This window comes from Vulpes vulpes, chromosome 9 (assembly GCF_048418805.1).
Source record: "Vulpes vulpes isolate BD-2025 chromosome 9, VulVul3, whole genome shotgun sequence".
NCBI classification, from domain to species: Eukaryota; Metazoa; Chordata; class Mammalia; order Carnivora; family Canidae; genus Vulpes; species Vulpes vulpes.
The window spans coordinates 93,625,177-93,646,696 of record NC_132788.1 but is presented as its reverse complement, the minus strand read 5'-3'; the positions used below and the strand labels follow the sequence as shown (position 1 = coordinate 93,646,696).

General features: G+C 56.6%; 1 protein-coding gene across 5 annotated transcripts in view; it reads right to left on the bottom strand.

The window, feature by feature from the left end:
• Nucleotides 1–19,002, bottom strand: part of LOC112911950 (cadherin EGF LAG seven-pass G-type receptor 3) — a 39,672-nt gene extending 20,670 nt beyond the window's left edge. For 3 of the 5 annotated variants that reach the window (XM_025988717.2, XM_072720996.1, XM_025988683.2), the window contains exons 1-21: nucleotides 12,606–19,002; nucleotides 10,177–10,827; nucleotides 9,665–9,890; nucleotides 9,304–9,419; nucleotides 8,834–8,922; nucleotides 8,569–8,726; nucleotides 7,852–8,015; nucleotides 7,464–7,589; nucleotides 7,204–7,373; nucleotides 6,596–6,781; nucleotides 5,859–5,975; nucleotides 5,302–5,473; nucleotides 4,995–5,136; nucleotides 4,779–4,899; nucleotides 4,278–4,461; nucleotides 3,861–3,962; nucleotides 2,385–2,479; nucleotides 1,974–2,183; nucleotides 1,557–1,752; nucleotides 1,115–1,270; nucleotides 555–729 (exon numbers count right to left, since the gene is read on the bottom strand). In XM_025988717.2, coding sequence (XP_025844502.2) covers nucleotides 555–729; nucleotides 1,115–1,270; nucleotides 1,557–1,752; nucleotides 1,974–2,183; nucleotides 2,385–2,479; nucleotides 3,861–3,962; nucleotides 4,278–4,461; nucleotides 4,779–4,899; nucleotides 4,995–5,136; nucleotides 5,302–5,473; nucleotides 5,859–5,975; nucleotides 6,596–6,781; nucleotides 7,204–7,373; nucleotides 7,464–7,589; nucleotides 7,852–8,015; nucleotides 8,569–8,726; nucleotides 8,834–8,922; nucleotides 9,304–9,419; nucleotides 9,665–9,890; nucleotides 10,177–10,827; nucleotides 12,606–16,719 — 7,670 coding nt within the window. In that variant the 5' untranslated portion in view covers nucleotides 16,720–19,002. Of the gene's footprint in view, nucleotides 1–554; nucleotides 730–1,114; nucleotides 1,271–1,556; nucleotides 1,753–1,973; nucleotides 2,184–2,384; nucleotides 2,480–3,635; nucleotides 3,651–3,860; nucleotides 3,963–4,277; nucleotides 4,462–4,778; nucleotides 4,900–4,994; nucleotides 5,137–5,301; nucleotides 5,474–5,858; nucleotides 5,976–6,595; nucleotides 6,782–7,203; nucleotides 7,374–7,463; nucleotides 7,590–7,851; nucleotides 8,016–8,568; nucleotides 8,727–8,833; nucleotides 8,923–9,303; nucleotides 9,420–9,664; nucleotides 9,891–10,176; nucleotides 10,828–12,605 lie in introns of all 5 variants that reach the window. The other 2 variants (XM_025988676.2, XM_072720995.1) reach the window with 1 other exon arrangement.
• Between the last annotated feature and the right edge of the window lie 2,518 nt (nucleotides 19,003–21,520).

Sequence of the window (21,520 nt, the reverse complement as noted above, 5' to 3'; positions counted from 1 at the left end):
CATGCCATTGGCATGGCTGACCGAGAGTCCGGGATGCCCCAGAGTGGAAACAATTTCTGGTTTCTGGGCTGCTTCAAGACCCTGAGTTCAATGGCCTAGCTGGGCTGTCACAGTTCTGCAGGAAAAGCAGGTTCTCTGCAGCTGAGAGATTGCAGACCCACTGCCCACACTGGGGTGTGTGGTCCGAGCAGCCGCAGACTGCCTCAAACTGTCTTCCCTGCCACCCCCATCTGACCTCCATCGGTCAGTCCGTCTTTGCCTGTCTCTGTTAGGCAGTTTGCCTGTCTGTACCTGGCTCCTGTGCCTCTCCTTTATGCGCCAGCCCCCACCTGTGGCTCTGTGTCTGTCTGCAACCCTGCACAACCCCACAGAATGTGATTCACATGAAAGCCAGCGTGGACAAGGCTCCCTGGAACTGTGTACAGGAGGTATCTCAGGATGACGGGGAACCTGTTCATTTGCCCACCAGAAAAGGGGTGCTAGGCTGGGTAGAAGCTTGCAGGAAGCTCAGGGGAGGGGCCTGGAAGTAACTCCTCCCTCCCCCACCGAGGTACCTGGCACCTCTGCGCTCAGCCTGGAACTGGGCAGGAAGCAGCCCCCCCAAGGTGCGGTAAACAAGGAGGATGACAATGGAGATCCCAGGCTCAGGCTCGGGCTCCAGGGGTGCTGGAGGAGGGGCCACACTTGAGGTGGTGATGTTTTCCATGTTGCCACTGCCTGTGGGCAGAACTGCCAGGAGAGGGAGAGGAACCACCATCAGTGACCCCCAAGCTCCCACAAACCCAGCTCTGAACCAACCCAATGCAGCATCAAGCATGGGAATCTCTTCCCTGAAGATCCAGAACTGGGAGACAGGGGAGCAGAAGCCCATGTCCCCTTCGTCCGCAGGGCTGGATCCTCAACATCAAAGCCCAGGAGAGATCATCTTGGGAGAGGGAGAGAATGTGGTGAGGTGAGAGCAGTGCGGAGGGCTGGCACGGCAGGGTCTCACACAGGGGTCTGACATGGAGTAGGTCTGGCAAGGGGAGAACTGGCAGGAGGGCAACATACTATGTAGCAAAATAGGTAGGGGAGGAAATAGGACCTGGGTCGGGGGTTAGCCAAGGGCTTTCACCTGCAGGTGGAGACGGCCGCGGGGACTGGGAAGGCAGCAGCACATGTGTGTGAGGGTCCCAGGCGTCCTGGCCCCGGAAAAGGTTGCTATGGTAACGAGGGTAGCGACGGGTCCCCCGGGTGGGACTGGGGTGCTCCATGCGGTCAATGCTGAGCACTGCCCAGGAGGAAGGCGGGTGAGACCCAACAAGAATCTCCTCCCCATGCTGAAGGCCCCATACCCTCCTAGCCTTATCCTGTCCCCACGTCCTGTCCCCACGTCCCACAACCCATCAGTTCATTGCTGCCAGCACAGAGCCTGTCCCTTCAAAGCTCTGAGGGAGGTGGCACAGCCTCCTGCCACTAATGCTGACACCAATGTCCCCAGCCCCTCAGACCCCCAGGTCCTTGCCCCTTCACAGACCCCTGCCCACCCCACCCCCCACAGGTCACCCGCCACATACTGATGTTAGGCGTCACCAGCCCCACGGGATTCAGGTATGTGAGCTCCATATTCCTCGCAAGTGTGGCGGCATACTCCTCCAGATGCTGCACCAGCCCTGCGCTACCTGGGGAGCCCCCAGGGGCCCGCTGCCCCAGTGCTGCCCAAAGGTCTCCGGTCTCTGGAGCAAGCAGTGCAGAGCCAGCCCACAGCAGGTTCTGGAAGGAGGGAGATGAAAGTGGGCTCAGCCAGGTGAGGACATGTGGGGGACAGGGCAAGTCCAAGGGATCTGGCTGAGCACTCAGACTGGCCCCAGCAGGCAACGGGGTGGGTTTGGAGAGGACAAGGGAAGAGGGAGAGCCCAGGACCTTCAGTTCCCCAGGGTCAGGAGGGGCCTGAACAGGGGTCCCAGGGATGTGGGCACCGGGCGCAGCTTCACCTCATTAAAGTGGGCGTCCTGTGTGGCTGTCAGCCCAAAGCCCTGCTGGTGGCTCTCAAAGGCCAGCAGGTGGGCCAGCAGTCGGGCAGTGACTCGGACATCTTGGCTAAAGTAGTGCTCAGTGTGGCCAGTCACCTCCCGCAGCCTCTGAGCCAGCTTCTTGGCCTCCACAGTATCCAGTGCTGTCTTATTGAGCTCCAGGCCATCCAGCTGCCAGGATAAAGATGGGGATGTTGCTCTCTGGTCCCTTAGGCCTTTCTCAAAAGCTTCACAGGAAGAAGGGTTTGGCCAGATTAAAGGGCAACCAGGAGAAGCCCAGGAGGTCAAAGGCTGGGGCGGGATGTCTAGAGCCCAGCACAGGCCTGGGGAGGCCAAGGTCTTGAGTGCAGGGCCAGGTCTGGGCAGTCTCACCAGCAGGTTGAGTTCTCGAAAAGCAGGGGAGGTACAGTTGAAGAGGTCAGGCTCTAGCCAACCCCGGTCCTCATCACACAGTCGCACAGCAGCACCTGAGGGCAGATGACCCTCAGGGTCAGGCCTGGGGCCTGGCCACCTTCACTGAGGAGGTGAACACAGCACCCTCTCCCACCCTGGGGGAGCTCTAAGACAGAGGTCAGAGTAGTAGGCATCTGTGGCTGGACCTAGGCACAGAGCAGCCCCAGCCCCCAGCCCTAAGCCCAGCCCAGGCAGGTCCCAGCTGCCTATCAGTTAATACTTGAGGGTGTGGGCCATTTTGAACCGCTGATTAAATAAAGCAGAGCACAAGGGCGCCCTCTCTCTTTCTCTCTCTCTCTCTCTCTCTCTCTCTCTCTCTCGCATTAGAATGCGAGACACACACACACACACACACAGGGCCAGCACAGGTTTACAGACATGTGACCCAGGGCAAGCACACACACACCAGCACTTACATTGGCACATACATAGATATGTGATCAGGATAGACACACACACTCTTTCGTGGACACACACACAGACATGCTGACACAGAACAGGTTTTTCAGTCATTGTGTGACTAAAGTGAGGGTGGGGGTCAAAGTTCTCACACCACTTTTAACTGCCCCAGTGGTGGACTCTGCTGCGATCTCTCCCTTGTCTGTGGGACTGGGATGGGGGGTTGCATCAGAATTGATCTGGGCCTTAAGACAGCTTATAGCCACCAGCAAGAGGGGACCCTCACTTGAACACAGAACCCCCACCCCTGAAAGACAGACTCACAGACACGTGCGCAGGCACAGAAAGACACACACATGAACATGCATACACAGATGATCTCTGTCCAGCCACCGCAGGGACCTCAGGCAGCAGGGAGGGGCCCTCAGGCAGCAGGGAGGAGTCTATAGGGTCCTCAATCAGAGGGGAGGGATCTTTCATGACCTTAGACAGTAGGAAAAGGCCTGAAGACCTTGAGAACTGAGGAGGGGTCTGCAAGGATCTCAGGAAGTGGGGAGGGGTCTACAGGGTCCTCAGGCATCAGAAAAGGGACCCCAGCATCCTCAGAGAAAGGGAAGGGGCCTCCAGGGACTTCAAGCAGCTGAGAGTAGCTTTTAGAGACCTCAGGTAACAGGGATGGGTCTGCAGGGATTTCAGGCAGCAAGAGGGGTCTGCAAAAGCTCTGGCAGTGGGGGGGGGGGCAGCACACCTGAGCAAACACGTACCCCTTACCTGCACCCCGCAATCCTGCCCAGAAGCCAAGAGAAACAGATGGAGGCTCAATGAGGGGGTGAGGAGGGACCCAGAGTCCCTAGGAGGTACACATGGACCCCCTACCCCACTCCCACTTCTTTGCAGGAATAGAGCCGCCCAACTCAGGAAAAGAAGTATCTCCAGTCAGATGACAGGCCTCCTCCCCTCCTCAGTGTTGCTCCCGCCCCCCACCCAGGTACTCACCCAGAGCCCCCCGAGGACAGGGCACTGAGGCCAACATGCCAAACTTGGTCTGGGGCCACCACACACCAGATCTCAGGGACTTGGGACATGCATCATAGAGCACTGGAGAGAGAGGAGGCACTGAACAGATGGCCAGGGGGAAATGACAGCCACACCCACTGCCCCTCTGCCACCCACATCAGACCCACCACCCACCACTCCCCTGCTGACCTTATAGGAGCTGGCTTATCAGATTCTTTGACAAGTCATCAAAGTACGTGGGGCAAATGTGGGAGCCCTAGGGGGTCAGTGGTCTCCTTCAGGAAAAACCTCCCAGAGCCCCTATCTAAGGAGCCAAGCCCTTAGAGGGCTTGGAGACTCGGCAGCAGTGTGCCAGAGCCAGCCCTTTATATGTGGAAGTGCAAGGAGCCTGCTCACCTCTGCAACCACTGGCTGTCACCTCTGCAAAAGGACTATCACAGCTGTTGCACTGGCGGCCAAGGGCTCCTGGGCGACAGGGGCACTGCCCACTGTGGGGTGCACATGAACGCGAGGTAGAGCCCACAGGGTAGCAGTCACACGGGAGGCATGAGTCGCTGCCCTGTGGTCGGTAGTGGAACTCCTATTTGAGAATGGATCAGGGACCTGAGGTCAGAGACTAGGGCTTAAGGTAGGGGTCTCAAGTCAGGGCTTGGGGAATGAGTGGAATCAAGGGCAAAGGGTCAAGAAAGCAGTACTCACAGGCCAGAAGGAAGGCTGGACTTCAAATGAAACGTAAGGGAGGGATCAGATGTCAAGAACAAGAGGTGGCAGTTAGGTGACAGGACAGGGTAAGAGGTTAGGGCCTGAGTCAGGTGGCAGAGATCAGCAAGCTGGATAAGAATCACAAATCATGGCTAGAGAAAAGTTAAAAGGTCAGGGGTCAGGGGCCAGGCATACCTTGCAGTGACACTGCCCGTTTGTCTTATTACAGTTGGGGTCAAAGCCCTTGTGAACATCACAGTTGCAGGGGCCACAGGTCGGGCTTCCCCACCAGCCCCGTGGACACTGCTGGTCCATCCTGGAGGGAGACAGCCAGGTGAGATGCCTCCATGTCCCAGTGACCCTCCCCGCCCCCACCAGGTCTTTCCATCATCTCAGTCTCCAGCCCCTCACCTGTGCTCACAGTGGTGCCCAAAATAGCCACCCACACAATCGCAGGTATAGCCATGGGGGGCTCCTGGAAGGTGGCGGCATGACCCCTGGTTCTGACAGGGATTCAAGAGGCAGGCGTCCACACACCCTGGGCCATAGTAACCTGCAGGTTGGGTCGGCAAGCTCAGGACACCAGCCACGAGCACGGGAGGAAGCAGGCACCCCACTCTTCCAGTGCCTGTCTCCTCCAGGCTCTCCAGATCCCCTAGTCTTCACCATGAGCCCCTGGTTCCTATCCAGATCACTCTGCCCTATCCCCAAGTCACACCTGGCCAGCAGGTGCAAGAAAAGGTCTGCCAGAGGTCTCGGCAGTCAGCATGGGGTGGACAGGGTCCAGATGCACAGGCATTGGGCACAACACAGCCAGGTTCCACGTTCACTCGGTGGCTGGGTGGAAGCAGGGTTGGAGATCCCGAAGGCGTGGAGCCGAGCCATACCCCCTGTGGACACAGCCAGCAAGGTGTAAGACCCATGTCAAAGCACCTCGGACCCTACAGAGCCAGGCACCTAATCTGATGATCCCTCACATGCAGTCTCCCTCAGACCCCCTAAAAACCCAGACTGACCCCAATATCCCCAATTCAGCTCCCCATGGGACCCCTAATCATGCTGTCCCTGACACAGATCTCTAGTGCTCCTTGATAATCTAAACTAGACCCTCAGCTCCAAGGGTATGGAAAGGCTTGACCTGTCTCTGATGGTTCTGGGTCACATCTCCTCCCCATGCCAACCCCTACGTGAATGCAGCATTCAGGTCCCAAGGCGCTCCTAACCTCTGACCACTCACCCTAATAGCCCATATCACGTTCCCATGCTGACCCCCACCTGGATACAGCCAACCAGACCCTGAGGAACCTCCTCTTCACTGCTGGGGGGCAGGCCTCCCACATGGAGTCGCTTTACCTTCAGGCCCTGCAGTTCACTCCCCACTGCCATGGTGTCCTGGGGGAGGGGGACAGTCAGAACTGGGGGTGTGAGGGTGCCTGGTGGACCCTTGTCCTACCCCAGAGTCAGTTTTGACCTTGTCCTAGCCCTGCCCGACAATCCTCTAGCCCTCTGGATCAGGAGAACAGTCTGGGAATGAGCTGCCCCCAAGTATGGAGGACCTGCTAGAGCATGCCGGGTGGGTAATAGCAAGATTTCGGCCAAGAACTGGGTCCAGACAGGCCTCTCTCTCCTGCGCCCAGAAGAGATCCTGAGATTTCATGGCTTTGAGCTAGGGAAGTCAGGGCAGGGATCAGAAGGGATTTTCTTTCTTTTTTTTTTTTTTTTTTTTTTTTTTTTTCAGAAGGGATTTCCAAGAGTTAGGGAATATACTGGCTGCACAGGCACCCCAAGACCAGGCCAGGAATCTGGATAACCTCTCTGACATGAGCAGGCCTGGCAGCAGAGCAGCCTGGCTGGCATGGTGGGCTCAGAGCAAGGGTATGAGGAGGGGACTGCAAGGAGAGTGGTGTGCATTGGAGGGAATTGAGAGGAAGTGGACTGGTGGGGGGGGGGTCAAGTGAGGTGGGTCTGGTTGGAAGACTAAGAATGGACTACCACAGAGTCAGAGATCAGACCTGGAAGAGGCTAAAGTCCAACGAGACCATGAGGACATGGTGGCCCCGCCGGCCACCTGGCTCCTCCTGCAATTCCAGCCGCAGATCGTGCCACCGGCCATCGCTGACAGTCACCTGGTCCAGGAGGAGGTGGGCAGCACGGCCCGAGCCCCTGGTCACCATCACGGACAGCAACCCCCGATCCAGCTGCAGACAGAGAAGAATAGCCCTGGAGTCAGGGCCTCAAGTTGGACTGGGGCTGGGAGTGTTAAGAGGGGAGGTCAGGGGGTTCAGACATCAGAATTACAGGGCCAAGGTATATTGGGCACGCAGGGGCTTATGCCCTGGGATGTCATTTTGCTGAGAGTGAAGTTAGGGGGCAGAAGTCAGGATCAGGGACTGTGGATCGGTGCAGCTAGCACAAAACAGATATGCTGGGGCTCCGCACTTGCAGAGGATATGATGGTAGGAAAGAAGGCGAAGGGACAGGATCCAAAGCAGGGTCAAGTATGGCCAGGACACCTGGTAGGAGTACGCTGCATGACAGGCTCAAACCCAAAGGAGTGTTGCTGGTGGCATCTTAAGTTGAGAGTTGAGCGTTGAGGGAGGGGCCAGGAGGACAGACACACCTGACAGAGGAGCGTGCTGTGTGGCCCAGCCTGCACTTGCATCAGGACCCCCTGCGTCGCCCGTGTCCGAAATGCCAGCCCCAGGTACCACGGCACAGACACAGCCATGTCATTTCCAAAGTCCCAGGTCAGTGTGCCATTGCCACGGAAATGATGGGGATGGGCCATGGCTGAGGGGACAAAAGGAGCAGGATCACAGGCCCCACCTCAGCAACAGACCTTACCCTGCAGGCCCCTCTTGCCCCGTGCTGCCCACTCACTGAGCCTACAGTCTTTGCCACCGAAGCCCACAGGGCAGTCGCAGCTGAAGCCGCCCCAGCGTTCTGAGCAGAAGCCGCTGTTCTTACAGGGGCCCGAGTCACAAAAGTGCAGCTTGGCCTGGCAGCCTGCGAGAGGAAGGCACACGGAGGATATGAGAACATGAGGGGCAGGGGGCATGAGGGCTAGACAGGACACGGGCCCAAGGGGGCCACAAGTGGCCACAGTTTTGGCCCCCTGTTCTCTCAGGGTGGAGCTGGAAGGAGGCAGGCCCTAAAGGCTAGGCTATGGCACAAATGCTTGCCCACAAAGGAAATGAGGATGAGGTCAGATGTGCAATCGCTCCATGTAGCCCTCCACCCCCCTCTCTAATACAAGGATGTGGCCTACCTGCCATGGTGCCGTTGTTTGCGACAAAGGCTGCCATGTCCACTCGGCGGCCATCAATGTACAGGTCCCGCATGCAGCCAATGAACTCCTTGTGTGACACGGGGAAGTTCTCGGGGAGATTGGGGACACCCCCCAGGAGCAGAGGGCCCGTCAGGTCCAGGGACCTGGGGATCAGGGGTCCGCATCATTGTTGGGACGGGGGCCAGGGTAGGGTTGCTCCTGAGAGTCACAGGAAGTATGTGTGTGCAAGGGTAGGACTTAGAGTGTAAAGGTGATTTAGTGGGGAGGGTAAGGCCAGGCTAGGGAAGAAGCCGGGGCCTAACTTCAGTTGTAGGGTGCAAAGCAGGGCTCATGATGGACAGATGGTCTGGGGAAAGATGGAGAGGTTGAGGACTAGGATGAAAGAGTGAGGCACTTGGGTGGTCGGTGAAGAGTCTGGGGGACCAAGTGGGGATGTGGGGCATTAAGAAGAAGCAGGGAGAGTGGAGACTGGGGACTGGGTGCCTGAGGATCATGTGTGGGAGTAGGGAGTCTAGAGTAGAATACAGGGATGAAATTAGAGTGAGGTGAGGTTTCAGCATCCTAATGGGGAGAGGGAAATCGTGATCTGGGGAAGGATGGGGAGTTTGGCAGGCTGGAGTGGGAAGTGGGATATGTGAAGGGTTAGGGTGGGCTTTGGCAAGCAGAGGTCATGGGGATCAGGGGCTGGGGTCTCACTTCTTGGAGCTTGTTTGCATGCCAGCAGCTGCACATGAGTAGTTGCCGATCTCAGCACCAAACTGTAGAGCCACAGCCACATCGCAGTCATCCACGCTCAGCACAGCCACTTTGTCCTTGGAGGGGCCCTGAGCACCCCCTAGGGCATCTGTCCGGGGCTAGAGACCCAGGCACGCCACTCAACAGGACCCCCAGGGTGACCCCTGAGGGGCAGAACCTGGCAGCCCAGCTCCCCTCGAACTCCCATGCCAAGAGTGGTGCCCACCTTGTTGTAGTATCTCAGATGCACTGTATGCCACTGTCCGTCACTCAGGCCCCCTGGAACTGTAGGGCTGACCACTGTGTTGGACTCACCTGTGGGGAGGACACATGTGGAAGGTTGTCTGGAGCTGCCTACTTGCCTCTCCCTCCCCACCCCCAGTCATATAAATACAGCTATTCCCAAGATGTAGAATATGCTCCTGGATACATCAGATCAGTCCCATCTACTGGTTACCACACTGGCTGGACCACAGTGCCTTTGGACAGATAGGAGAAGCACACACTTCCTGGAGAGCCATTCTGACCCAGGGAATGGCTAGGAGGGTCAGACCCTCACTGATGTCTGTTTGGCATGGAAGTAAGTGTTTAGGGGGTGCAGTGAGGCAAACCTGAGGGGACTTGAGGCTTATACCCCCCAGCCATATCACCCACACACGTACATCGGCCCCCACGCACATCCACAGGAGCACCCACCCGTGGAATACGTAAGCCGCACTTGCCCGGCCACGAGCTCCAGGGCCAGGAAGTCGTGCTTCTCGTTCAGCCGCCCGTTGTAAAAGAGTAGCCCACTTGGCTGCACTGTTGCGAACCTGAGTGGGATGGACAGGGAGCGTCATGAGCCGGACACCTCACATTCACCATTCGCGGGGAGCCCGCCCAGGCTAGGATGGGGCAGGCAGTGACGAGAAAGGGTGCGGTGACGTCAGGGGCGGGGCATCCAGGGAGCGGTGGTGTCCTATGGGACCTCAGGGTGGGGCAGCTGGGAATCTGAGTCAGGGTCTGCAGGGAGTAGGGACGGCGTGGAGGCGCGCAGGGATACGGGGCGGGCACCTACGAGAGGGACAGCGTGAGGTGGAAGCGCTGCCGCAGGCCACGGAACATGACGAACGAACTGGGAGGGAAGGAGCGCGCCGCCACCTCGCAGCGCGGGCCCTCGAAGGCGCCACCCGCCGGGCACTGGCAGCGGAAGCCGCCGTCAGGCCCGTCGGCACAGGTGCCCCCGTTGCGGCAGATGCCCGGGACGCAGCGTCCGGCTTCCGTGTCCAGCTCGCAGTCTTCTCCTGCGGGCCAAACCCGGGTCCGAGGTCACCGCCCCGCCCGCCGGTCTCCAGAGGGCCCCGCGCCGCCGCGGGCTCCCAGCAGCTCCGACCCCGCCCCCGGGCCCGCCCCCTCCGCGGCCACGCCCCCTCCGTCGCCTCCGTCCCGCCTAGACCTCGGCTTTCTTCCCGGCCTCCCGCGCCCCCCGGCGGGGCTCTACCCCTTCCCGCCTAGCCGCGGGTGGGCTCGACCCGGGTGGGCTCCAGGCTGGCGCCGCCCCCTCACTCGCCGCCCCCACGCTCTGCCCACCTGTGAAGCGTGGGCGGCACACGCAGGTGTAGCCACCCTCGCGCCGCGCGCAGGCGCCGCCATTCCGGCAGGGGTTGGAGTAGCAGAGGTCCAGCTCGGTCTCGCAGAAGTCTCCGGTGAAGCCAGGAGGGCAGCGGCAGCGCAGGCCTGCGATGGGCTGGATGGGTCGGAAGAGTGTGGAGGCCGAGGCCAGGAAGGGCGCGGACGAGTCGAAGCGCAGCACCGACACGCACTTCATGTAGTTCTCACAGGGCTCGCGCAGGCACACGTTGTCGTCGAAGGGCAGCACGTCGAGGAGCGAGCGGGCGGCAAGGGCCGCGCGGCGCACGTATAATTGCTCTTGCAGCTCCTCGGAGCTGAACCAGGGACCCGCAGCGCCCGCCCCGGCCCCACGCGGCGCCAGCGCCGAGAAGCTCACATTGAGCACGGTGCCCCCCACGTCCGTGTCGTTCTGGATATTGAAGATGAAGACGTCCTCGGCGGGTGTGGCCAGCACCGCCGCCACGCCTTCCAGAAAGTGGCCCAGCAGCGGTGACAGGAAGCGCTCCTGCCACATGTTTTCGAGGCGCACCGTCAGGCTGTTGGCCAGCAGCTCCTCCGTGATGATGACCACACGCAGGACACACTGCGCAGTCACGCTGTGCAGCCCATCTGTGGGTGAGGGTAGGGGCAGAGGTCCGTCTGGGGTCAGCGGCTGCCCGTCCCCAGGACTCAGAGGGCTGGGGTTCAGTGAATGCTCAGACTCCCAGTACCTCCCAGTACCTCTGAGTCAACAGGCTGCCAGGACATAGGAGGTCTGGGGCTTGTGACCACCAGCTCCCCGAGCATCAAAGTAAAAAGTTGCTGCTTCCTCTCCCCTCCCTCCAACACCAGCAGAGATCTGAGCCAGCTCATGGGTCAGTCAGTCATTTATCCAGCACACAAGATGGTCCCTAAGTGGGCAGCAACCCACCTTCCCCCAGATTATCATGGTCAGCAGGACACCCTCACTCAGAACTTAGGAAGGAGCCAGGGTCACTGACCACCCACCGTTCCCCCCCAGCATTGCATAACCAGCAAAACATCCCCTCAAAGAAACAAATAGCATGGGCAGCCCCGGTGGCGCAGCGGTCTAGCGCCGCCTGCAGCCCAGGGCGTGATCCTGGAGACCCTGGATCAAGTCCCACATCAGGCTCTCTGTATGATGCCTGCTTCTCCCTCTGCCTGTGTCTCTGCCTCTCTCTCTCTCTCTCTCTCTCTCTCTCTCTCTCTCTCTCTCATGAATAAATAAATAAAACCTTAAATAAATAATAAATAAATAAATAAAATATTAAAAAAAAAAGAAACAAATAGCATTATAGATCAAGGATCACCCATCCCCTATCTCTGGTCAGCAAACTGCTTTCCCATGGCACTAAAAGGGCTGGCCCTGTGACCACTCAATCTCATCCCACAGAAGCCTGGCTCAGCATGCTCCCCCTCTCCAGAAAGGTCTTGGACCCTGGCCACCCACCCCCTCCTCAGCATTCTTGGGTCAGAAAGCAGCCCATCACCCCAGACCTGTGTCCATGATCTCAGTGGCCACCCCTCAAAATAAGGATGAAATGCTTATATACCTTGTCCCCAGACCCTAGTACACATTGAATGTCAATAAGGATTGGTTGCTGAGTGAACAGAGGAATAAATGAAGGTTGTGCCTTCTTTGGCAGTGCCAGGAGTCCATGCTCCAGAACTCTGGAATGAAAACCAGATGAAGCCTATCTCCCAACCTCTGGAGAAGTAGGCAGGATTGCAAGAGCCTCTCCCACCTGCACCCTTCTATGAGGGAATGTTTGTGAAAGTCTGGGGCTGTAGAGGCAGGAAAGAGGCAGGTAGGCCTCTGGACATTTCTTGGAAGGGCAGGACCTCAATCAGCCCCTTAGATAGTAGTCAGGCAAATGTGAGCCCACTCTTTGTCTGAAGCTGCCAGAGTAAGCTGCTGTTCTTAACCGCTAAACTATTGACCAACCTCCCCTGTATAGATGGAGTGAAGGTCAGACTGGAACCAAAGTAATGCTTCATCTGAACAGGTGTGGTGTGGACTAAATGGTCCATGCTGGCTTTTCCTGTGACCTCCAGAGCATTAACCCAGGACCTGCAGCCTTTTGTGGGTAGGGGCACTATCTCTAGTGTAATAGACAGTTCATACCATCTTTATGGGGTCTGATAGATATCCTAGAATCTTTGAGGTTCTATGGAGTCTACCCAAAGACCCTAAGCAGAGACTATGTAAACCTACTAACCTGTGAAGTCTACGGTGGATCCTGTGGGGTGCAGGAACCCAGCACTTAAAGGATTCTTGGGAAGGCTTGGAAATCCTTCTTTGGTTTGAGGTACCCTGTGGAGCCCCTGAGGCCCTGACAGGTTGAGGTTACTGGGTCACTTGCCTGCCCCCCCACCACTGCCCTTACCTGTGACAGTCACCAACATGGAAGCCACCAGTGGACGGTTGTTATCTAGCTTGCGGCTCAGTCGAAGCTCCCCACTGGTCTGGTTGACCACCAGCAGCTGCAGTTCATTTCCCCGTTCAAAAGAGTAGAAAAGGTGGTCGGAGACATCAGGGTCGTAAGCTGGGATGCGTCCAATAACGCCCGAGGGAAAGGTGTCTGAGCGGTTGGATACATAGTTGTTGAAGAGGATCTGGAAGTTGTTGAGCACAGGGCTGTTGTCATTCTGGTCAACCAGGCGGACATGCACAGTGGCCCGACTGACCAGAGGCGCCGACGTGGCCTGCACTACAATCACATATTCCTGACGAGCCTCATAGTCCAGGTCAATGAGTGCAGTCAACTCTCCAGAGAAGATGTCCATTTGGAACAGCTCAGGGATGTTCCCCTCCACAATCTGGTACATTATATGGGCATTGGGGCCTTCATCAGGGTCTACTGCAGTAATCTGAGCCACCACTGAGCCCACAATGCTATTCTCCTTCACTCGCACCTCAAACTCCTCAGCTGGGAAGACAGGTGCATTGTCATTTACATCCTGCACCGTCACCTGGATACTGACTGGAGTCCGCAGTGGGGGCACACCTCGGTCCACTGCATAGGCAGTAAGTTCATATACTGGCACTGCCTCCCGATCCAGCCGCCTCACTGTGCGAACGATACCAGAGGTGGGCTCAATGGTAAAATCTCCATCGCCATCTTCCCCATTCTGGAAAGTGTACTGGACCCGGCCATTGGCATGAGCATCCCGGTCAGTGGCTGAGATCTGTAGAACACTGGTGAAAGGTGGGGCATCCTCAGATACCAATCCCGTGTAGTGGGAAGCCACAAACTGTGGAGCATTATCATTCACATCATTGACCATCACCTCCACATAAGTAGTGTCTGCCTTCTGTGGGATGCCATTGTCCCGAGCAGTAATAGCCAGTGTGTAGGTCACTTGGTCCTCATAGTCCAGTGGAGCCTGTAGTGTAATGGCCCCTGAGTCTGCATCAATTCGGAACTGGGGCAGGTTGTCCTCTAGGAGATAGGTGATACGAGCGTTCTCACCCACATCATCATCAGAGGCACTGATGACCACCACAGTGCTACCCACCGGTCGATCTTCATTCACACTCACCGAGTAGTGGGCACTTTGAAAGACAGGCCGGTGAGTGTTGGCATCTGTGATGTTGATGTGCACATAGCAATGATCATGAAGGGCACGGTCAGAAGCAGTTAGCACCAGCTTGAAGTAGCGTTCCTGCTTGTAGTCCAGTGGCAGAGCCAATGTCACCAGACCTACGCCTCCCTGGGTGCTGATTGCAAAGCGATTCCGAGTGTTGCCACCTGTGATCTGGTAGCTGATGGCACTGTTGGCATCACGATCTACAGCGGTCACACTGACCACAGTGGTGCCCACAGCGGCATCCTCATTCAGCCGCAGGTGGTACTCCTTCATCGTAAACTCAGGCCGATTGTCATTAACATCTAGCACAGTCACTGTGACACTGGCTGAGGCTGAAAGTGGGGGTGTGCCATGGTCTCGGGCCTCCACACCAAAGAAATAATGCTCCACAGACTCACGGTCCAGGGGGCCACTCACAGAGACCCAGCCAGTGGCACTGTTTATCACGAAGGGCATATCAGGTGCCATGCCAGTTAGGGAGTACTCCAATCTGGCATTCTCCCCATGGTCTGCATCCACTGCCTGAATGTGGATGACTGAATGGCCCAGGGGTGCGTTTTCCAGTACAGAGACTTGGAAGGGTGTGCTGACAAAGATAGGAGTATGGTCATTGATGTCCACCACCTGGATGCTGACTAGGCCTGTGTTGTTGGACAGTGGTGGCCGGCCTGCATCCTGTGCCCGGATGCGCAAGGCATACTCTCGCTCTGCCTCAAAGTCCAGAGGTGCCACCACCTGAATCTCGCCCGTGAGGCTGTCAATTGCAAAATGGCCACGACTGTTACCGCTGATTATGTTGTAGTGCACCAGTCCGTTGGCATCCTTGTCCCGGTCTGTGGCTGTGACGCGTAGTACCACCGTATGGGGGCGCACATCCTCGCGCACCTGCGCCACATAGCGCTTCTCGCTGAATTGGGGCGCGTTGTCGTTCTCATCCAGCACGGTTATGTGCACACGCACTGTTGCAGAGCGCGGCCCGGGCTCTTGGCCCTGGTCGCTGGCCTCCACCACCAGCTCGTAGCTTTCCATGTGTTCGCGGTCCACACGACCGCTGGTGCTTATGAGGCCAGATCGCGGATCAATCTCGAAGGCGGCAGAGGCAGCGGCGCGCGCAGCTGGCGGCCCCACGAAGCGGTAACGCAGATTGGCGTTGGGGGGCGCGTCGCCGTCTGTGGCACGCAATTGAAGAATGGGGTAGCCCTCCTCCACGTTCTCGCGAAGCGTCTCCCGGTATTGCGCCTGCTCAAACACCGGCGCGTGGTCGTTGCGGTCAGTCACGGTAACGGCCACCATGGTGGTGGCCGAGAGGCGCGGCGAGCCGTGGTCCTGCGCCGTCACGCGCAGGTAGTGCCGCTCCATGCTCTCGCGGTCCAGAGCAGCCTCTGTGCGGATGAGGCCGCTCAGTGGGTCAATGCTGAACAGTTCCAGCGAACGGCTGTTCATGAGAGCAGCCAGCGAGTAAACTAGGCGCCCGGCCTCTCCTGCGTCCGGGTCCTGCGCCACTACGCGGAGTACCGTGGTGCCCGCTGCCTCGTTCTCAGGCACTAGCGCCTGATAGTTGTACTGAGGAAACTGCGGGTGGCGATTCGCGGCGCGACGGGGGCGGACTCTGTTGGTTGTGGGTATTCTCCAGACTCTTGGATGAGCCAGGACCCCCGGGGGGCGCGGCCCAGGACTCTGCGGGAGGAAGCGGCGGCGGAAGAGAGCACGCGAGCGCATGCGCTCGGGCGTCGGCTCGGGAGCTGTCCGAGACTCGCGAGGTGCTGAACCAGGCGCGGGAGCTGTCCTCTCTGTGAGCGGTGCTGAATCCAGCCCAGGGCCAGATCCCGCAGCCCTGGGGGAACACTCCGGCTGGGGGGCTGTCCTCTCTGCTCTAGGTGTCGCAGTTCTCTCACCCTGACCCCTGCGCCTTGGAGCCCACAATTCCCCGCAGCAGCGCATGGTTCCCACTTTTTTGGGGGTGCCTCTCCCAGCATTCCTCTGGGAGGACACCGGCTTGTAACCACGAGGCCAAACCAGAAGGTCCGAAGGGAAGGGCGGGCTGTTCTCCAGGCTCGGGACCTCTGGGGACAGAGCCTCTGGAGACAGACTGTCTCTTCGCAAGGGTCCTGCCTGCTCGCAAGAGGAGACCTCTGTGCGCCAGCATAACAGAGACCCTGTGCCCTGTCCTGTTTCTCGCCCGCGGCTGTCTAATGCCTGGACCCCATATTTCGCCCCCAGCCCCGCATCCGGCTGCTTAGGGGGCCCTCGACCACTCTGGGCGCTTTTCCTTCCCCCTCGGAGCCCCACGAAGACAGGCTCCCTCATTCCCAGACCAGGCTCTCCATCCTCCTGGACCCCGGGCGTCTCGGGACAAAGAGCTAAGGTTCCACCACCGATCCGCGCCCCTGGCCCCGTAGCGGCAGCTACCCCTGGGTCCCAGCCTTGGCCCCCGTCGACCCCCAGCTCCTCCCGGCTGAGAGGGAACAAAGAGACGAGGAGAAGGAGCAGGAGTAGTGGGGTCGTCGGCCCCCTGAGACTCCACCACAGCGGCCGCCTCGCCATCACCCCCCGCCTCCCCATACGGCCTCCACCACCCCTCGCCCCGGTCCGGGCCTTGGGCCCGCCCCGCCACTCGGGCCCCCTCCCGGGCCCCTGCCGCCGCCCCGGCCCCCCGCCTCTCGGCCTGTCGCTCCGCGCCGCCTCCGCCCTCTGGGCACCATCTACTCCGCGGCCAGAACCCCTTTGGCGTGCGGCCCCGGCTTTTGCCGCCCCCACCACAGCATCCCCGACGCTGCTGCCGCCTCCCGTCGCTCCAACATGGCTCCCGGACTCAGTGATGGTTCGTTCCACCTCCGCCCCGAAGCCCCAAATCCGGTGGTACAGCCCGTCGCGCATGCTAACTCCGACTAATGAGGCTGTTGTCGCCATCTTTGTTGAGGGCAAAGCATAACTGCTGCCCACGGTGCTGAACAGGGCTAGATGGTTCGCCGCCCCTGGATCCACCCTCCTTGCTTTGAGCCACCGCCCTCATCTGCCTTCCTCCTTCTAGGCGCGGTCCCAGCTGCATCTCCCATCCTTTCTTCCGCTAGTAGGTCTCTTGTCCCCATTTCTGAACCCTATCCCGGATTTTGATCTGAAAATTTGGTGTCCATGATGTGCAGAGAGCATTCTCCTGACCATGTGGAATCCTGGGGGTGGAAGGGACGTTGACTGGATGGGGACCTGGGACGCCGGACTCAAAGTTAATAGCTTGAACTGTTCAATCAGTGAGTTTTAACTCATGAAACATGAGTTTGCTGCGTCTCTGCAGAGCAGGGACTGGAGGTGACCCACCCAAGGCGTGAGTAAAGATCAAACTCTTCCCTGCCTTGCTGGATCCCAGCAGGCTCCCGCCCTGGGGACCCCTTCACTGGACGCTACACCTTCCTCCAGGCCGCGGGCCTCTAGCGCTCTGGGATACCACGTGACCCCGACGTTGCCACAGGGGTGCAGCTACCGCCTCCTCGGATCCCCGCCCCTCGCCCGCCACGACCGCGTCCCTTAACCCCTTGAAGGGACTAACGGAAGCTCAACCCTTCTCCCACGATTCAATACAGTTCTCCCAGCGCGGAGCAATTCTGGGCGTAAATTGGTCCCAGCTGACCAATGAACAGTCCCGGCGGAACAAACGTCACAGAAGACGACACGGGGTTGGGGGAGAACTATTGGCACAATAGGAGGCTCCGCCCCCGACGGCGGACTCATTGTCTGAGGGGAGGGTTATGTGGCTTCCAGGATGGCCGGGAGAGAGACTCCCGCAGGCTCTGTGGTCCCGCCTGTAGAGGCAGCAGCGGCAACGACCAGCAGCGTCATGTGTAAAGGGCGCGGGCGTCTCAGGACCGAGGAGGGGTTGAGGGCTGGATCCCAGAACTCTCCAAGGGGCGCGGCTCCTGCTAGGAACTAACGGAAAACTCCCGGCTAAGGCCTCCGGTCCACGCCAACTGTACCTATGACATCATCATCAACCAATCAGACGGCACAGTCTTTGGCCCCCTTGACTTCTTTGCTTCCGGGAGGTGGGATTCCCGTGGGCTCCACCTCCCGAACGCCCTACCTACCTACCGAGAGCTGGCTGGTGGGCTCCCGAATCTGAGGACCCCGTAAGGTTGGAGCTTCGCGCCGGGTGTGTAGCCTGGGTTCCACTGGGCGTTGAGGGGGGAGCATCTGCTGCGCCGCTGAAGGCGGAGCTCGGTTGGATGGGGGCCCAGTCGTTGTAGGCGATTGAGGAGCGAGGCCGGGGACGAGATTTTGGCTGCTCGTTCGCCCTCCGGATCCACAATTTAGCGAGTGCAGGGCACAAAACTCTACACCAACAAAGGAGGGAGCCAGGCAGGCGGAACGCTAGCGGGAAGAGTGCTGGGGTCCCGGAGGAGGTGAATCAGCCAACTTAGCGATCTGGGACAGCTTCCCGCTTGAGAAAATGCCTGGGCAGAACCGAGAGGAAGTCTGCAGCTGCGAGGGAAGGAGGAGCCATCCTAGGTCTTGGAGGCTAAGTGAGCAAATGTGCAGAGGCATAAAGGAACCATGGCCGAGGGGAGTCAACCTCTGCTGTCTTCACTAGGGCTAGCAGTGGCTTCAGCGGATGCTCCGGTGGAGAGCAAGACCTAGGCTTCTTAACACCCCTGACTCGCCGCGTGAGTGCGGCGCCCGTACGTGTCGCTCCCTGCTGTTCCTGCCTCACTGCTGTCCTCCCTGGCTGCTGTGCGGTGGAGGCCGCCGGCTCCCCGCCTCTCTGCCCCACCCCCAGTGGCAGCTTCTAATAAGCCCTGGAAAGACAGAGACCAAGTACTGGTGATAGTTTCTCTCTTCAACTCCAGGCTGGCCACTACCTTCTAGGAACATAAGCAAGATCCCTACGGTTCATCTTCTGTCTTTTCTTTTCAGCTCTAAGCTAGGTTCTACCCAGGGCTCAGAAACCTGGGTTTGAGGCTTCTGTGGGGTAAATGGAGAGCAGTCCAGGAGACCAGAGGGCAAAGGCTTGGCAGAAACTGCTCTCTAGGGGCACCTGACCTGGGTGGCTCAGTTGTTGAGGGTATGCCTTTGGCTCAAGTTGTGATGCTGGGGTCTTGGGATGGAGTCATGCATCAGGCTTCCTACAGGGAGCCTGCTTCTCCCTCTGCCTATGTCTCTGCCTCTTTGTGTGTTTTTCATGAATAAATAAAATTAGAAAAAAAGAAACTGCTCTCTAGGACATCTTGGTCTCTCACTTCCTACCTATTCTGTCTATACTGTGTTTTGCTCCTTCTTCCTGCCTGTCAGGTACTTTGCTGGAAGAGCAAGCCAGAAGACCTGGCCATCCCATCCAGCTGATTATCCAACAGTTCTTCGATCTCATTGAGATTTCCAATCCATCATTCCTCACCTCTTCATTCCTTGTTTACCATTAGCCTTATAGAATCCAGTGTTATAACAACTCATCTGCCCTGCTTTTCTTAGACAAACATGGGCTAAAATCTAACCCCACTTAAAATAGATTATTTGTGTGTTCCTCACCTCTTGGAGCAGCAGAACATTACTAGAGAAAAACATTTTACATTCATAACCACAAGTCTCAATATTCTATCAGAGGGCATAGCCAGTACCATTAAGGCAGGAAAAATAATGAAAAAGTATGAGGATTGGAAAGGGAAAAATAAAATTTATGCACAGGCAATAGGATTTTGTGTATGTAAAAAAATTTAAAAGAAACTCTAGATATAAGTTTAGCAAACTCCTTGAACATAAGGTCAATATGTAAAAATCAGTTGTGGGGTGCCTAGATGGCTCAGTTGGTGGAGTGTGCAACTCTTGGCCTTGGGGTTGTAAGTTTGAGTCCCATGTTGGATGTAGAGATTACTTAAAAATAAAATCTTTAAAATAAATAAAAATAAAAATCAGTTGTAATTTCTATATATCGGCAACAGAAAATAAACATTTAAAAAAAATGCCACCTACAAGAATGTCAAGTAACAAAATGCCAGAAATAAAGCTAGTGAAAGATGTGCAATAACTCTTACACACAGAGACACACAAACATTATTGAAAGCAATAAAGACAGAAATGGAGTGAAAAGCTATGTTCAAAGATGGGAAGATTTAATATTGTAAAGATGCCATTTCTTCTAAAATTGACATTGACATATGGAGTTAATGTCACTCCAATAATATCCCAGTAAGGTGTGTGTGTGTGTGTGTGTGTGTGTGTGTGTGTGTGTAAACTGATAAGCTAGGTTCTAAAATGAGGGCCAGGTTATACCCAAGATAGTCTTGAAAACCAAAGTAGGAGGACAACTTTCTATAGTGGGTATAACCAAGCTATAGAAACCAAGGCTATGGTGCCAGAGCAGGAATAGACTGCTGAAAACATAATCCAGAGATGGGCCTCAAGATGTGTGGAGACTTGAATTTTGACCAGGGTGGCTCTTAAGAGTCAACATCAGGAAAAGATGGGCTTTTCAAAAAACGGTGAGAGCTCAGTTGGATACCCATATAGAAGAAGTTATTTTTTTTCTTTAAAGATTTTATTTATTTATTCATGAGACATGCAGAGAGAGAGAGAGGCAGAGACACAGGCAGAGGGAGAAGCAGGCTCCATGCAGGGAGCCCGATGTGGGACTCAATTCCGGAACCCCGGGATCACGCCCTGAGCCAAAGACAGATGCTCAACTGTTGAGTCACCCAGGCATCCCATATGGGGGGGGGGGCGCCTGGGTGGCTCAGTGGTTGAGCATCTTCTGCCTTTGGCCCAGGGCGTGATCCCGGGGTTCCGGGATCGAGTCCCGCATCGGGCTTCTTGTGAGGAGCCTGCTTCTCCCTCTGCCTATGTCTCTGCCTGTCTCTCATGAATGAATAAATAAAATCTTGTTAAAAAAGTTAAATGAGGGCAGACCTGGTGGTGCAGCGATTTAGCGCCGCCTGCAGCCCAGGGTGTGATCCTGGAGACCCGGGATAGAGTCCCACACCTGGGTCCTTGCATGGAGCCTGCTTCTCCCTCTGCCTGTGTCTCTGCCTCTCTCTCTGTGTGTCTCTCATGAATAAATAAATAAAATATTTATAAAAAAAAAAGTTAAATGAGAACCCTTCTTCATACAAGCCACATAATCTATTCCAGATATATTTGATGTCTGAATAATGAAAGGAAAGAGAACACAGCTTTTAGAAGACAACATCGAAGATTTTCATACTTTAAGCAAAGATTTATTAACAGGATACAAAATGCACCAACCACAAAAAATCCTGAAAAAAAAAAAAGGATTACATTACCAGTAAGAATGTCTTTTCATCAAAAGACAACATTAAGGGGCAGGCTAGGTGGCTTAGCTGTTTAGCGCTGCCTTTGGCCTAAGGTGTGATCCTGGAGACCCCGGATCGAGTTCCATGTTAGGTTCCCTGCATGGAGCCTGCTTCTCCCTCTGCCTGTGTCTGTGCCTCTCTGTGTGTTTCTAAATAAATACAATCTTAAAAAAAAAAAAAAAAAGACAACATTAAGAAAGGAAGAAGATATTGCAAGACAGACAACCCAAGGACTCATATGCCACATACATACCACAAGTCAACAAATGATAGACAACCCAGATGAATAGGCAAGAGATTTGACAGGCGCTTCACAAACAACCCAAATAGCCAATAAACTAGTGAAAAGGTATTCAACCTCTTTAGCCATCAGAGAAATGCAAATTAAAAAATAAATACTGGGATCCCTGGGTGGCGCA